This window comes from Anolis sagrei, chromosome 1 (genome assembly GCF_037176765.1).
Source record: "Anolis sagrei isolate rAnoSag1 chromosome 1, rAnoSag1.mat, whole genome shotgun sequence".
Classification (NCBI taxonomy): Eukaryota; Metazoa; Chordata; class Lepidosauria; order Squamata; family Dactyloidae; genus Anolis; species Anolis sagrei.
Genome location: NC_090021.1, coordinates 270,085,250 through 270,102,633, shown reverse-complemented (window position 1 = coordinate 270,102,633; position 17,384 = coordinate 270,085,250). Strand labels below are relative to the sequence as shown.

The following is a 17,384-nucleotide window of genomic DNA, read 5'->3' as shown; positions in this document are numbered from 1 at the left end:
AACTTTTTTCTGTTCCAGATCTGCAGCCAATGGTTTGTCGTTCAACATTAGTTCATGAATCAGTATTTTCATCAGCTTTGTGTTAGGGTACAATATTGCCCCTGGAGAAAACATTTTTGTCATGGCATATGGTTTTGGAATTGCTATTTTCACTTGTCAAGGTATATATTATGCACAGATTAGATGACCTCAATTATAGAAAAATCAGGTGGAGCCTCCTACGCATGGTCAGAACATGTGCAATGCAAGAGGTAGATGCACACCACTTAAATACACTGCAAGATACTCTTTTAAAAAAAGCAATCCTGTTCCATCTGCACCTGTGTATACGTATGTTTGGTATTGTTTACTAGTTGAGTATTTGTAACACAGAATGGTAGATTCAAGTTGCAAGATGAGTTTCAGCTGCATACTTCCATGTAGGGACAGATCTGGGACTTCACTCCACAACTATGTGTTGTAGTAGAGCCTGTAAGTAACATTGCAAGCAGTAGTATGGGTGCCAGAAGAGGGAAAAGAGGTACTTGTGAGCAGGAGTCGAATGAGGAAAAGGATCCGGGATATACTTATGGCACCTACCGATGAAGATTCATTCGAAGGGTTTTCTGGAGATGAATGGTCAATGAGCGAGGGAGAGGAAGGAGATACAATGGATGGGAATAGGGGAACAAAGAGGGTTACTCAGGAGTAAGAATCAGATGAGGAGCAACAAAGGAAGAGGATCCGGGATATACTTACTGTCCCCACAGATGAAGAATCATTTGTGGGTTTCTCTGGGAGTGATGGGTCTGGGAGTGATGAAGATGGGGGTGACACATTGGACTGGACTAAGGTAAAAGAGGTACAAGATGTATGTGCAGAGCCGACGTCTAGTGACACATTTATGGGGTTCTTTGGTAATGAGGATTGGCAACCAGGAAATACATCTGAGTCTTGGGGGGATCTAAGTCTTGACAAAAGATGGAGAAGTTGGAGGGATGGGAGTAGGAGTTCACGTGTGGAATCAAGAACAGCTGCAAGAGATAACGATAGGGCGGAGGTCAGCTCATCTGATGATGATGATGTGTAAGATAAAAGTAGGCTCTGAAATGGGGAATCTTCGCAGAAGGCAAGGTGTTGGTTTATGTCCGTGCGTTGGGTTCTTGTCGCTGCCTGTCTCATGTTGGCATTGGGTACTGGATCTACAGGTTACTGCTTTCGTTCGTGTGTGCTTCGACTCGGCTTGGATTCTCGTGAGTGTGGATTTCCCCTTCTTTGATTTCAGACCGGTTTGACTATGTCGCTGCCTACGTTGCCTTTGTGTTTTGACCAGAGACACTGAATTAAGTGTCTTTGAGTCCTTTTTCTTTGTTTAATAAACTCTATTTTGGAACTAAATCTGAGTCTGGCCCTTTAAGGCATCTATGTCCCGACACTATGTGACTGCCACAAAGATCCAAGGCAGTGGAGAAGCTGAAATTAACCACAGTTCAGGATATCATATCACATATATATTGTCTAAACCACTGTTTCCAAACTCTGGTCTTCCAGGTGCTTCCAGAATCCCTGATAATTGGCCGTCAGCTGAGGCTTCTGGAAGTTGAAGTCCAAAAGTTTTGGAGGAGTTGAGTTTAGGAATCACTGGACTAAACAACAGCTGCAACATCCCAGCATTTTTGGAGCTTGAAAGAATTTCCCACATGTTAAACCTAAAGGATGGTTGTTGTTAATTGAATACTTATGTGTATGTATATTTTATTTATTTACTATATTTGCATACAGTTCAATTAACAATGCCCTCTTGGCAATTAACAAATTATTTTTTTTACTGTAAAATATGTATCTACCAGCTGGGAATAGTGCAAAATGAACTCTAGTTCATAAAGCCTTGCTCATTAAGCTTTATTCAGGCAGTTACTTGAATGCAGGAATATAAGAAGCAGAAAGAAGGATGGGGACATGCACACCGATTCATATGCCCTTGTACTCTCTATATCGCACATCACTCCATATTTTGCAGAGGCAGTACTTACAGTATGTTTACTTGAATGTATGTAAGATGGTTCAAGCAATCAAGAACCCTACTGTATCAACGTGGTCTGATCTTCTACTTTAGGGATGTTTAAAGAAGGCCCACAGATTACTTGCACTCTTCACCTTCTCCAGTTTACTCCCCAAACCCCAATATTTTCTCTAAGGGTCACAACAGAGAGCAACTTTGTCATATTTTTAAAACATCACAGCTATTTTCGGCCAGTGCTTTCTGACATAGTTTAGGGGGAAATGCTCCCAATGGTCTAAAATATGTGCAAAAGGCTGAAAATGTGATAGTATCCCTGGATGATTACATCAAAAAAGAAAAAGAAAAAAATGTCCTTCTAGGTTTGAAGGACATGCATGCACTCCCCGGAATTTTGAAGAAAGCCCATCTTTGCCCTGTGGATATAGAGCTTATACAGATCTTAAGTAAATGCCCGAAGAAACCTAGTTGTTATTTTTATATGCCAACAAACTCTTTGTTGTTTAAATCCTCGTATAGTCATACCCAAGTTTGCTGGCCAAAAAAAAAGTTTAAGCAACGTATTAGTGAAATCTGAAGTTTTCAAATATTTTTTTCTTTAAAGGTTTAAGGTCATGAGTTTCTCAATAGCTTTGCAATAAGCTGCAGATATATTCTCCTCGTGGTAAGCTTTCACATTATTCTCTTTCTTGTAAGCTCCTGTCTTAACTAGGCTTACCTGAACAGGATAAAATATTGCCTGAAGTGTTGGAAGAGTCTCTGTGAAGAAGTGATCCCAGATTTCAGATAGTACATGGATGCGATTCTCTCCTAAAGCAAAGAAAAGGGAGGGAGGGAGACAGTCTTTTAGGGATTAGGTCACTGTTCAAGTAGAAACCTCTCATTACTAAGTTTTTCCCTACCAAAATAATATGGCAGTTCACTGAAAAGGTGACAAGATTGGGCAGCTATAGCAGTTGATATTTGCTCACCTTCAGAAATAAAATGCTAGCTCCTGTCCAGAAATAATAAGCCTCTCGCACTATCACAGCTTAAGGTCATATAAAAAAAACTCACATAAAATGACATGATTTATTCTTATGGTAAAATTCAGTGGGAAGATTATGCATCTTCTTTGCAAAGAAACCCAACTGCCAAGAGTCATGCTAACCTTGTTAACCTTTAACTAAAAATATTAGTACTCTCTGTTAGAGAGGGGTAGAAAGAATAGCATGAATTCAGAACTTGAAATTTAAACACTGAAAATGATGATATCACTGACTGATATCAGGGGAGGCATATCTCATAAATCCTACATGCTTTCCAGTTGGAGAACTCCTCTGTGGCCTTGCAATGTGACAAACTTTTATTGCCATCGAAAGGAGATCAGACTAGAGTTTGGAAAGGGTACCTTTTGGAGGCCAGAGGCCATGCTGCCTAGGGAGATTCTGAGATCTATAATAATTTTTTAAAGCTCTGATTCAGACCTTGTGCTCTCCAGCTTATATAGCCAAGCATCCTGAGGCCAACAATGAAGAATGCTGCACTGGATTCTGTCATAGGGTTGCTACGTGTATTAGCTCCCCATACCATTGAGCTGCCCCCACCCCTCTTGCTCCATACACACACACAAACACACAGAGAGAGAGAGAGAGAGAGAGAGAGAGAGAGAGAGAGATACATACAAACATACAAACTTAGAATAGCTGAAGAACTATATTGAAATATTACTTATATATCAGTTTATAGCGTGCCCTGTAAGACTTTCAAGCTGAATATAAGCTTGGTAAATCCAAATTCAACAGCCCCCCCCCCCCAGCTATGTAGTCCATTAAAAATATTTGGATGTTATCTTATTCTGTTGTTTTCCAAGAGACTTAAAACAAATAATTAGAAAAGCAATCAAAAATGGAACACAAAACTGTGAGATCAAACACACCAAAGCTGCAAAATACAGCAACTGCACAGATAAAGCTAGCCCAATTCATCCAAGATTGTGAGTTTGGATGAAGAAAAAGATGGCACCATGCAAACGTTTCTGGATAGGCTTCTACAAAACTGCCTTCCTCTTTCCCATGGTTACTTGCCTCATTTTACTGGGGGCACTCATTAAAAGGACTTAAAAAACTATGAAGTTGGTATATTTGAAAGAAGACAATCTTTCAGATAATCCACATTCAAGGCTTTTAAAAGTTGAAACTATGGGAAATGATCTGGGAACCAGTATAGTTAATGAAGCATATACAGAATATACTCTAATACCCATATGCCAGTTCTATTCTAGTCTGGGTACCATTTCATGCCATTCTTAACAACAGCCTGATACACTGCAACACTCTGGACTATTACAGCCAAGCCCTGTAAAAAATCACTTAGGGAGCTGGGTATGTTTAGCTTGGATAAAAGAAACCTGAATGAGGAAATGATAGCTATGTTGAAATATTTGAAATATCATATTGAAGATGGAGCAGGCTTTTTCTGCTGGTCTTGGGACTACAACATGAAGCAATGGATTCAACTTGCAGGAAAAGAGATTCCACCTAAATATTAAGAAGAACTTCCTGATAGTAAAAACTGTTCAGCAGTAGAATACGAAGCCTCAGAGTATTGTAGAGTCTCCTTTTCTGAAGGTTTTTTAAAATAAAGAATCTAGATGGCCATCTATCAGGACTGCTTTACTTGTGTGTTTCCGAATGGCAGTGAGTTAGACTGGATGGGCCCTGTGGTCTCTTCCATCTCTTACGTGTCATGCTTATGCGCTGGAGATTGCCACAGTATGGGTAGCTGCATCAAGATACCTCCACCCAGATAAGGTCAAGTCAACTCTATTTATACCCTGTGCCATCTCCCTGTGATCACAGTTGGGGTAGCTGCCAAAGGTGCTTTGATATCCACAAGGAAGTCTTCATCTCATCTACTTCTCTCTTAGAACACAATCTGTGCATAGAGTTGATTACAAAGTTAGTTTTCATCCCTGGGCTGTGTCAGGAAGGAATCTACATGGGTGCCAGTACATTGATTCAGCTAAAAAATCCAACAAATGCTCAGTTCAGCAAAGGACAAGAGGGATCCTCTCACTTCTGCAGGAGTCTACCGTGTACCATGCAGCTGTGGACAAGTCTACATAGGGACCACCAAATGCCGCGCCCAAACACGAATCAAGGAAAATGAAAGGCACTGCAGACTACTTCAACCAGAGAAATCAGCCATAGCAGAGCACCTGATGAACCAACTTGGACACAGCATTTTATTTGAGAACACAGAAATGCTGGACCACTCTCACAGCCACCATGTCAGACTACACAGATAAGCCATTGAGATACACAGGCATGTGGAAAATTTCAACAGAAAGGAGGAAACCATGAAAATGAACAAAATCTGGCTACCAGTATTAAAAAAAAAACTCTAAAATTACAACAGCACAACAACAGAGAGGAAACAAACAAGGACATCTAACCACCTCTCAACAAAAGTTTGCTCTGTCGGCCATTATATGCTAATCAAGGTGGTCAGTTGAAACATTCACACCTAGCTCCAGCAGACAAGAGTCCTTTGTCTCACCCTGGTCATTCCACAGATATATAAACCCTTTTTCCTAGTTCCAACAGACCTCACTACCTCTGAGGATGCTTGCCATAGATGCAGGCAAAACGTCAGGAGAGAATGCCTCTAGACCATGGCCATATAGCCCAAAAAAACCTATAACAGCCCATTATTTGAACTCTAAGTGTAAATCCAAATGTATACTGTTGTCTATCCGCACTAGATTTGTTCATGATTCTGCATCCCCATCTGCATTCTAGTGTCATACATCACATGTACCTAAGGCACAGAAGCATATGTTTGGGTACTCACCTATGGGAATTCCACAAAAATGTTTTACCACCAGTATTTTATGTTTCCTGAAACCAAAGGGGGCAGGCAGAATATGCATGGCTCACATACCACAAGGAAGACCAAACAATCCACAGTCTACTGAACCAAGCAGCCCGTCTCTTCACCACAAACTTTGTAACTTCATTGGTCACCAGGTGGGCAAACATTTTCAATTCACATGCCCTAAAGGGCATCACCATGGAACAGAAGAATAATTTCTTCCAAAATTAGCTTGAGCAGCCACAAACTGGCACAATTTGAATTTCCATATCACACTGAATGATTCAGAAGCTTAACACGAGCAAGATGCCAGAATGAGCTTTTATTTCCAATCTGGAAGCACTGGTTTCTAGCTGCTCTGTGTTCTATATAGAGAGCCTGAAAGAACACACAGGGCTATATGTCCCAAAAGGATGTATTTCATCGTGGATCTCAGATTACTTACCTCAGTTCTGAATATTGTCATATTGCTGCTAGATCCTTTTCTTTATAACTAGGCTTGCTTCTAAGTAAGTATACTCTAAGCTGTAGCCTTAGCAACCTATGTCCCACTGATTTCATCACAATTTTACTACTTTCAAAATTGAACATACATTGAGAAACTCTCCCCTGAAGCAACTCTGCAAGTTCATTCTAGCTGGAATGACTTTCAAAAACTGGACTTAGACATAATAGAGTTCGTTAAGCCCTAAATATTTTTGCATCAACCATCTAATCCAGGGGTCCCCAAACTTTTTGAACAGAGGGCCGGGTCGCAGTCCCGCAAACTGTTGGGGGGCCGGATTATGATTTGAAAAAAAACATGAATGAATTCCTATGCACTCTGCACATATATTATTTGCAGTGCAACCTCCCCCCCCCCCCCCCCAAATCAAAACACAAAGACTTCTATATAAATAAAAATGTAATGTTCGTTTGTGGGATTAACAGAACTCAAAAACCACTGAACGAATTGACACCAATTTTAGACACAAGACACCTAACAAACCAATGTATGTCCACACAAAAAATGATTTTGTCATTTGGGAGTTGTAGTTGCTGGGATTTATAGTTCACCTACAATCAAAGAGTATTCTGACCCCACCAACGATGGAATTGAACCAAACTTGGCACACATTTCTCCCACGACCAACTGAAAATAGTGAAAGGGTTTAGTGGGCAATGTCCTTTGGTTTTGGAGTTGTAGTTCACCTACATTCAGAGATCATTGTGACACAAACAATGATGGATCGGGATCAAACTTGGCACAAATACTCAATACCCAAATGTGAACACTGGTGGAGTTTGGGGGAAAATAGAATCTTAACATTTGGGAGTTGCAGTTGCTGGGATTTATAGTTCACCTACAATCAAAGAGCATTCTGAACCCCATCTAAGGTGGAATTGAACCAAACTTGGCACACAGTTCTCCCATGACCAACAGAAAATACTGGAAGGGTTTGGTGGGCAGTGTCCTTTGGTTTTGGAGTTGTAGTTCACCTGCCTCCATCAATCACTGTGGACTCAATGATAGATCTGGACCAAACTTGGCACTGATATTCCATATGCCCAAATGTGAACACTTGTGGAGTATGGGGAAAATAGAATCTTGACGTTTGGGAGTTGTAGTTGCTGGGATTTATAGTTCACCTACAATCAAAGAGCATTCTGAACCCCACCAACGATTGAATTGAACGAAACTTGGCACACAGTTCTCCCATGGCCAACAGAAAATACTGGAAGGGTTTGGTGGGCAGTGTCCTTTGGTTTTGGAATTGTAGTTTACCTGGCTCCTTGGAGACCAGAGCGGCTGGAGCAGAGGGTTCCTGCAAAGGCCGGAGCAGCGCCGGGAGGGCGTGGCCAGCGGCGCCAGGTGGGTGTGGCCAGGGCCGCTGGCGTTCTCTGGCCACGCCCACCCGGCACCGCTGGCCACGCCCACCCAGCGCCGCTCCGGCCTTTGCAGGAACCCTCTGCTCCGGCCGCTCTGGTCTCCAAGGAGCCAGGTAAACTACAAAAGCCTTCTCCCTCCCACACGAGCAGAGCGGCCAGAGCAGAGAGTTCCCGTGATGGGCGGAGCGGCGCCGGGTGAGCATGGCCAGGCCAGGCCTCGCGGGCCGGAGAAATGCCCTCGGCGGGCCGCATACAGCTCACGGGCTATAGTTTGGGGACCCCTGATCTAATCACTAGTTAAGAAAAAGCTTAAGTTCATTTTAATTATTTAAAAGTATATAAAAATCACAGCATAGATCTGTAAAGTAAGGTATGAGTTGGTTTACTTTCTTTTCTATGCTTCTGCAGGTTTGAGGACTAGTTGGATCTAAGTATCAGGAGGAAGATAAAGCCATACATGTTGATAAAGCAGGCCCATAACTGCAACTTTTTAAATAACAAGTCATAATTGCTTTCTGGTAACGCGATAGAGGAGGTTTTGTAATAGATTGACTACTTTTGGGTCATCAGTACCTAACAAGAAGACAAATATTCAGCAACCCCCTTTTGTGGGCTAGTAATATTTCTTGAATTATTTACATGTCTGGTTATGATAAAGTCAAATCCCACAACCTACGGAAGCCTGCCTGGGCTTTTCTGGGTTTGACTTTAAAATGCCAAGTATTGTAATACAGGTACAGCAGAGACTTGTTTATCCAACATAAATGGTCCAGCAGAACGTTGGCTAACTGAAAATGTTGGATAATAAGGATGGATTAAGGAAAAGCCTATTAAACATCAAATTGCATTATGATTTTACAAATTAAGCACCAAAACAACATGTTTTACAACAATTCGACAGAAAAAGTTCAATACACGGTAACATTCTGTAGTAAGTACTGTATTTAGCACCAAAACCTCACAATGTATTGAAACAGCTGTGGCTCTGAGCGGGAGGCAGACTGTGTTGGATAATACAGAACATTGGATTAGCGAAGGTTGGATAAGTGAGATTCTACTGTATATCCAATTGTAACCAGATTTGCATATACAGGAAGTCCCCAAGTTACGAAGAAGATAGGTTTGGTTTGTTCTTAGGCTCAATTTGTTTTTAAGTGAGAACAAGTACATTTTTAAAGTCTAACTTCAGCCAAAAATATATAACTTCTAGCTTTGGCCAGCATAGGGAAGGATTAACAATTTAAAGTGCTGGTCTTGGCCTATAAAGCCCTAAACTGTTCTGGTCCAACTTATCTGTCCAAACACATCTCCTCTTATGAGCCTACTAGAACTTTAAGATCATCTGGGGAGGCCCTGCTCTTGGTGCCACCTTCTTCTCAAGCACGATTGGTGCAGACGAGAGACAGGGCCTTCTCAGTGGTGGCTCCTCGGGTGTGGAAAAAATGGTTTGTTGTGGAAACAAGGATTGATGCTAAAGCTTCAGTGGAGATACCTTTTCCTCATGATAACTCTTTCAGAAATGTATTTCCCTTCTGAGGGGTAGATTTCTCTCACTTTCTATTGGCTTACCCCCATTTTTAACTGAGTCATTTATAAGTCAAATGTTTGTAACTTGGGGACTGCCTGTAAAGTACAGACTACTCATCAGTTGCCATTATATATCTCCTCCTCCCTCAAATTATTTCCTTAATTAACAACTTTGTTACATTTGTAATATGTTTAAAAGATTCTGGGAAAATAACTGTAGCTCAATACAGAATGCCCTGCGGTTAGGATTCCCAAAAGATAAGACATGCTTCCCTACAGAAATATCAGCAATTACAACAAAAAAAAAACAAACCCAAAAACAAAACAAAACTCTTAACTGTTGCTCAAGACTTGATTGGTGGTAAGTTTGAGCAGAGAATGCAAATGGTTCAGCTTTCCAACCAGAAAGGCGAAGATGTAGATAGGTTAATATTAGCGATTTTTGCTAAAATATTATGAATGAACATACCTGGAAGTTGATTCTTTTCATTGTTATACCGAGAAAAGAATCTTACTATATTTCTATGGATCTCTAATTTAAATTCTGAGGAAACAATGGAGTCAATAAATTATACTCATTATAATATGGATAGTGCTCATGACAATAAATTATGCTTGTGAAAAACAGACTGTTAGGTCCATTTAAAACTATTTTACCATTTTTCACCTCTGAACTTTTAATATACTTCTGGTTTTACTCTATGCTGGTGGTTTTGGTTTGGTTTTATAGTCAATATAATTATATGATTGTTGCATTTAAAAAATATTTAATATTTTTAACAGCTTGGTTAATGGGTGGTCTAAAAGCAGATTAAAAGATTTTTGAATAGGAATCCATACAGTGGGGGAGGGGGTGTACACACACATGTTGCCTCTTGGCATTTGCACACAAAAAGCCAATTCTACACCTTCCTATTATCAAATTTCACATGTGTTTCTTATACGAGTACCTAACTGCTTCTTCAAATACCCAGCCATATGACTCAGGTGCTGCTTTTTCCATAACCTAATTTCAGCAGCCCAAGCCTCAAAGGATGAGTCATAGAGCTTCCTGTAAGCCCCAAACCCTCCTCCAAAGCATCCTCTCTCCACTTGCCTTCAGAAAGCTTAACCTTTTCCTCTATGAACAGCAAGCCCTTCGAAAGGAGCTGGTTCTGTCAAGAGAGAGAAAAAAGAGAAACATTGCATTTTCCCACAAAGTCAAACATACACACTTCATTATTTGAGTTTAAGAATTGCACTGTATTTGGAGTGGACTGAATATGCAATGTGTTTGTGTCTCAGTTTGATTGAAGCACACATTTGCAATATAAGTATTGTATAAGTTTAAACTGATAACTGGTCTCATTTTTCACCTGCTGGAAAGGGAAGTCATGTTTTTGTTGCATTGTAATCATTGTATTGCATTTTATTCTGAGCTTTGTAAACTGCTCTGAGAATGCATGTTGATGAATGGCCATATAAATATAGTTGACAAACAAGGCAAATGAAGAAAGCTATCTGTGCCCCTGATTAGCCAAACAGCATTTGAATTGCCTGCCAATATAGTTATATAGTAGGTGTCAAACAGGGTTAAAATGAAACAAAGTTAGAGCACACATACCACAATACAAACAGGGACCAAATCTCAAATTTAAAAACTCACATTCTGCACATATAGTAAGGTCACAAAAGCTGTGTTTGGTTCTTTTTGACTTAACAATTTAAACAAACAAAAACTATACCACACATTTAAAAAAGAACTAGGCATCCCAGCACATCAAATACACATAACCCAAACATCTCTCTAAGTCAACCAACTTGGTTCATCAACTTTAATGAGACAGAAAACTAGACATTAATTTTATTTGGGCCTGCAAGAAAGGAAATCCACTGTTCAAAAGCTTAAAATAAAATATGATATCATGACTCTGGAAAGGAATTCGTGCAGTTCTAGGGTTGTTGGCTTGTGTGCCCCACTTTACATGGATCCACACAGTATCTGCATTTGGAATGTTATTTTGTTACTGTGTTACAACTTTTTTCTGTGTAATTTTGATTATGTTGTTTGTTGTTTATGTTTTGGTTTTATTTTGCTGTAACATGTTGTCCGGGTTTGGCCCCATGTAAGCCTCCCCGAGTCCCCATTGAGGAGATGGTGGTGGGGTATAAATAAAGATTATTATTATTATTATTATTATTATTATTATTATTATTATTATTATTATTTGTTCAAATTGCATTTGGCCAGGCTCTACTCAATATTATTCTAATCTCTCTCTCTCTCTCTCTCTCTCTCTCTCTCTCTCTCTCTCTATGGTCAAGTTTCAGGTTGTCGGTTTATTTGAGATAACACATGATAGTAGAACTAAAGGCTTATCTTATCCAGCATATCCATCAGCGGTTAACCAGATGCCCATAGGGAGCCCAGAACATATATAAGACTGCATTGTTCCCAAGCATCAGCTGAACGCAGCAAACAGTTTAGCCACTGCGAAGACCAGTTGATCATGGTATCTTTCAGATAGCACAGAAAGAACAACTTTCTGTGCTATCTGTAATATTTCCTATCCTTAACTGAAATATTTCCTATTCAGGTTCTACTGCTGCAAGATAGGAAAAGAAATTCCAACACTATCATTTTTTAAAATGTTACTTCTGCCTTTTGCTGTATGTGGACATAAAAACGGGAGCAAGAGCTCATACGGCTCTTTTCTCTGACTCATTAAGCCAAGTCAAGACAGAAGCAAACCTGGGAGGTAGATTCCATATTTCTCTCCAAAATATACTTAGAAATGCACTAACATTATTATTCTTAACCTTTACACAATCTCGTATTTCATAGAATGATGTTCAGACACTACATATAGAACAAAGCTTAGAAAAATTCCCTTTGTGGGCAAGTGCATGCAGCCAGTTGTAGGACTGATGCCAGAAAGGAAAAAAAAAGCCACACAAAGATTCAATATGTTGGGCATGTGTGAGAAAGGCACTCTCACTTTGAGAGAAACAACTGTTTATTTGCAGTGCTTTTTGTCCAAGCATCTGTATTATTTTTGGAAGTCTACAAACAGAATGCCAACTTAATCAAAGGAGAGACGAAAATCTGGGATTAGAGCAAAAATGATCATATACTGCTAGCACTTAGTTTCAGTTTTCACTTTGTATTCAGAGGTCTCTGTCTCAATTTAAACAGTAAGGCATTTCATAAAACTAATAATGGATCACGCATTTCAACGTTGGTATCAGAAATTATGTTTCAGAACCAAAATGTTTAGGGAATGTTAATTGCATGAAAAGTTTATCATATTTTCCAGAATACTAAAACAAAAATCAGAACCAGAGTTTGGGGTTGTTAATTTTGTGTGTGACCACATACAAAATCCCTCCAACCAGGAAAGGGGGGGAAATCGGTACAATTCTTACTCATGCTGCTCTCATGTGTCGATAGAGATATAAGATGTTTATATTGCTTTTCTTTTCATTCTACCCCAGGAACATCAGAATTTTTAATTTGCTACATGCATGCACACACACCCCATTTGCTCAGGGCATTACTCTCTCATCCTAAATTGACCACATACAGAGCAGCCAGTGGTTTAACTTCAAAAATTAAGAATTTCTGTAGAGATATTTTGCAATGACTGCAGAAAGGTGAAAAATATTTTATTCATTTACTCTATTTGTACTCCGCCTTTCTCTACCCCGAAGGGCTTAAGGCGGCTTACATAGAGGCAATTATTCAATGCCTTAAAACACATACAATTCCCAAAATTAAAATTAAATTAAACTTTAAAATATATTAAACATTTTAAAACATTACATTCCATATTACAATCACGCCATCCATAGTTGTAGTCCAAGGCATTCTATAGTCATTCCATATATTCCAGATCTGTTAATTGCACTGCATTATTCTCCAAAGACCTGATCACACAGCCAAGTTTTTACCTTTCTTCTGAAGGCTAGGAAGGAGGGGGATGATCTAATGTCATTAGGGAGGGAGTTCCATAGCAGAGAAGCCACCACCGAGAAAGCCCTATCCGTTGTTCCCACCAATCATGCCTGCAAAGGAGGCAGGACCGAGAGCAGGGCCTCCCCAGACAATCTTAATCTCCAAGATGGTTCATAGGGGGAGATACGTTTGGACAGGTAAGCTGGGTTGGAACCATTTAGAGCAGTGTTTCTCAACCTGGGGGTTGGGACCCCTGAGGGGGTCACGAGGGGGTGTCAGAGGGGTCGCCAAAGACCATCAGAAAACACAGTCTTTTCTGTTCATCATGGTGGTTCTATATGGGAAGTTTGGGCCAATTCTACTGTATTGCTGGTGGGGTTCAGAATCCTCTTTGATTGTACATGAATGATAAATCCCAGCCACTATAACTCCCAAATGTCAAGGTCTGTTTTCCCCAAGATCCACCAGTGTTCACATTTGGGCATATTGAGTATTCGTGCCAAGTTTGGTCCAGATCCATCATTGTTTGATTCCACAGTGCTCTCTGGATATAGGTAAACTACAACTCCAAAATGCATCTCAACAGTTACGCAAGTATTTTTTTTCAAGTACAGTACATGACAAATTTGTCACTGGATAATGTATAAGACTGAATGATTATAGGACTACTAAATCAACGCTCACATGCAGTTAGACAAGAGCATTATTTGTTACAATTGGAATAGGTAAAGTACAGCCCTCCAGGTGTTGGACTACAAGCCCCATCAATCTTTCACAATGCCTTTGCTGGTAGGGCTGGTGGTGATTATAAGCCCAAAACATCTGGAGATGTACAACTTCTCTGTGCCTGTATCAGAGCCAACAAGGGCACAAGAAATGCAGACTGGAAAATCTGTATTTCCTACAAATGTTAGTCAGCCAAACATTGCTAAACAAGTAAAGATTAGTAGAAATATATTGCCAAAGTCTTTCATGGCTGGAATCACTAGAGTGTTGTGTGGATTCTGATCTGTACAGCCATGTTCTAGCAGCATTTTCTAGCAGGAGAAAATGCTGCTAGAACAAGGCCATACAGCCTGGAAACCACACAACACTCCATTAGCAGAAATGGCATATTCTGTTCTTTCAACTACTAGACCAAAGCATGGAAAGCAAGATCAATATGCTTCATAATTGCTGGTTAACTCTTCAGCCACAGCACTGAGTGAAAATATTATAGGTTGATATTTGTCTTCTCTCAAGAACATCAGAATTGATGACTAATTCTACTTCTGAAACAGTTTACTATACTGTTACCAAATGAAAACTTTTCTCATACTTTTCCACCCTTCATATTTAAAGGCAAGGGAGAAAGGAACTGAGTTACCATGTGGTAACTGTAGCCTGACACATCTCCCTATTTGGAATAGTGCTTTTATTTTGATGCAACTTCTTGATGTAGTTTTTCAGTGATCCACAATTAAGGCATTCTGATTGCACATATGGTACAGCTGAACAAAGGTATTTTCTCATTCACTGCAATGGAGAAAACTGTCACATCTGTGCATCTAGATATCACTGATAAAGAGAGAATGGAAATGCCTTCTTTCTGTGCCAGTAATTATATATGTGGTCAGAATATCCATGTTTGAGTTTTGGGCTGCTGGATCAAAGTTGTGCAATGGTAACTTGTTCATATGTGTTTTATAACACCTATCAGACCTATTCCTGTACCTCCAACAATTGCATAGAACAGGGAATTTCATCAGGAGAATTTTGCATAGCATTCATCTCCTGAAATTCCCTCTTCTGCACAACTACTAAAGAGTTTAAAAGTATGTCCCTCACTTCATCTAGAAACCCTAGATCTGTGGCAAATAGTGGAAGGTGATGGAAGTTCATTTCAACAGCATCTGGCAATCCACAACTTGTCCACCCATACCTTAATTAAAATACCTTAATTAAAATATCCAGATCACAAAAGATTGCACTGCATGTCAGTTTTATCCGAGATGAGTTGGTCTGTCTTAGAGTGAAGACATTGCATTGGTTGAATGCAGCCTTATTTTTAGTTCTACTGACTTCTTAAGAAAACCAAAAACATGGAAAGACTGACATGATGTTTTAGACTTCTGAACTTAAGATTTGTGATGGGTCTCCTTTTTAGTTACTCTTATTTCTTTGGCATTTCTAGGAAAGAAAATTATCTTCCTGAACAGAATATTCTTTTCCACAGAAGTGGGTTGCTTCAAATATTTTAATGAGTAATACAGCAACTAATTGAATCTTCAGGAATTACACAAGTGATAAAGCAGTTTTTTATATTTTCCACTTTCCTCTCCTGTAATTTGTTCCCCAGTCCTCATTCCTAAGGATGAAGGTAATTTCTTTAAAGAAACACACACTTCCCATAGTGTACAAGTGGCTTGGTCTCAATTAAAAGACACAAAGAGAGAATTAAATTGATACAGATCAAATCCTTAGAACAGTCTAGTCATTTTCCAAGTTTAATGGGATATCTACAGTTTATATTCTGCAATAAAAGTTAATCTCTTCCAAGATAAGTTTGCACGTCTGAGATGAAAAGTGGACAAGTCTCAGAACTCAGGTCAAATACAATTAATTTATTATTTATTTATTTGCTGTATTTGTATACTGCCCTTCTCAGCCCGCGGGTGACTCAAGGCGATTTACGAGGCAACAATTCAATGCCCAATAACACCATAAAATGCATTTTAAAACAGTAACATATAATACAAAACCATAAAAATATAAATAAAAAACACCAATCATTAGCATTTCCTAGTTAAAATATTGTCCAGTCACATCATCCAGTCCATTTTCCTATGTCTGTTACACCGCATTTGCAAACGCTTGTTCAAAAAGCCAAGTCTTGACTTTTATCCAGAATGTTAAAAGGGAGGGGGCCGATCTAATGTCCCTAGGAAGGGCGTTCCATAGCCGAGGGGCCACCACTGAGAAAGCCCTGTCTCTCGTCCTCGCCAAACGTACTTGTGACAAAGGCAGGATCGAGAGCAGGGCTGCCCCAGACGATCTTAAGGTCCTAGATGGTTCATAAGGGGAGATGCATTTGGACAAGTAAGTTGGGCCAGAACCTTTTAGGGCTTTATAGGCTAAAGCCAGCACTTTGAATTGTGCCCGGTAGCAAACTGACAACCAGTGGAGCTGGTGCAACAGAGGAATTGTATGCTCCCTCAGCGCAGCTCCTGTTAGAAACCTGACTGCCATCTGTTGGACCGTTTGAAGCTTCCTGACAGTCTTCAAAGGCAACCCCACATAGAGCATGTTGCAGTAGTCTATACGGGATGTAACCAGAGTGTTGACTACTGTGGCCAAGTCAGACGTCCCAAGGTACCGGCGCAGCTGGTGCACAAGTTTTAACTGTGCAAATGCTCCCCTGGTCACTGAATTACATATAAGTAATTTTTCTTGAATTCCATTCTCAAACTCCCCTTGTTCAAACCCCCTGCCATTGACATGTGGTTCTATTTTGTCCCCATGCTGTTTAACGTATACATGAAACCGCTGGGAGAGGTCATCCGGAGTTTTGGAGTGCAGTGCCACCTATATGCAGATGACACCTGACTCTACTACTCCTTTCCACTTAAAGTCAAGGAAGCTATACTGACCCTAAACCTGTACCTGTCATCAGCAATGGACTGGATGAGGGCAAACAAATTGAAACGTAATCCAGACACGACAGAGGTACTTCTGGTCAGTCAGAAGGTAGATCAGGGATTAGGAATCTAACCTGTGTTGGATGGGGTCACACTCCCCTTGAAGACACAGGTTCGAAGTTTGCGGGTCCTCCTGGACTCAGCACTGAACCTTGAGGCCCAGGTATTTGCAGTGACTGGGAGGGCCTTTGCGCAACTATAACTTGTCCACCAACTGTGTCCATTCCTTGAGAAGCTAGATCTGGCCACTGTGGTCCATGCTTTAGTTACATCTAGTCTGGATTACTGTATCACACTCTAAGTGGAGATGCCTCTGAAGAGTGCTTGGAAACTTCAGCTGGTCCAAAGAGCTGTAGTCAGGTTGCTAGATTTGGCTTTTCAAACAATGACATGGACAATCTTAATTTTAGTATTCAATGAAAGAAATACCATGAACAATCCTAATTTTAGTATTCAATAAAAGCTCTTCATACTTCAGGATCTTATCTAGTTCCTTCATAATTGCTCTTCCAAGTTCTAGTAT

General features: G+C 40.0%; 1 protein-coding gene across 2 annotated transcripts in view; it reads right to left on the bottom strand.

Moving 5' to 3' along the window:
- The window catches only part of PRR5L (proline rich 5 like), a 78,567-nt gene that overhangs the window by 24,768 nt on the left and 36,415 nt on the right, over positions 1–17,384 (bottom strand). For both annotated transcript variants that reach the window (XM_060764686.2, XM_067462731.1), the window contains exons 5-6: positions 10,347–10,404; positions 2,718–2,809 (exon numbers count right to left, since the gene is read on the bottom strand). In XM_060764686.2, the coding sequence (XP_060620669.2) occupies positions 2,718–2,809; positions 10,347–10,404 (150 nt within the window). The remainder of the gene's footprint in view (positions 1–2,717; positions 2,810–10,346; positions 10,405–17,384) is intronic.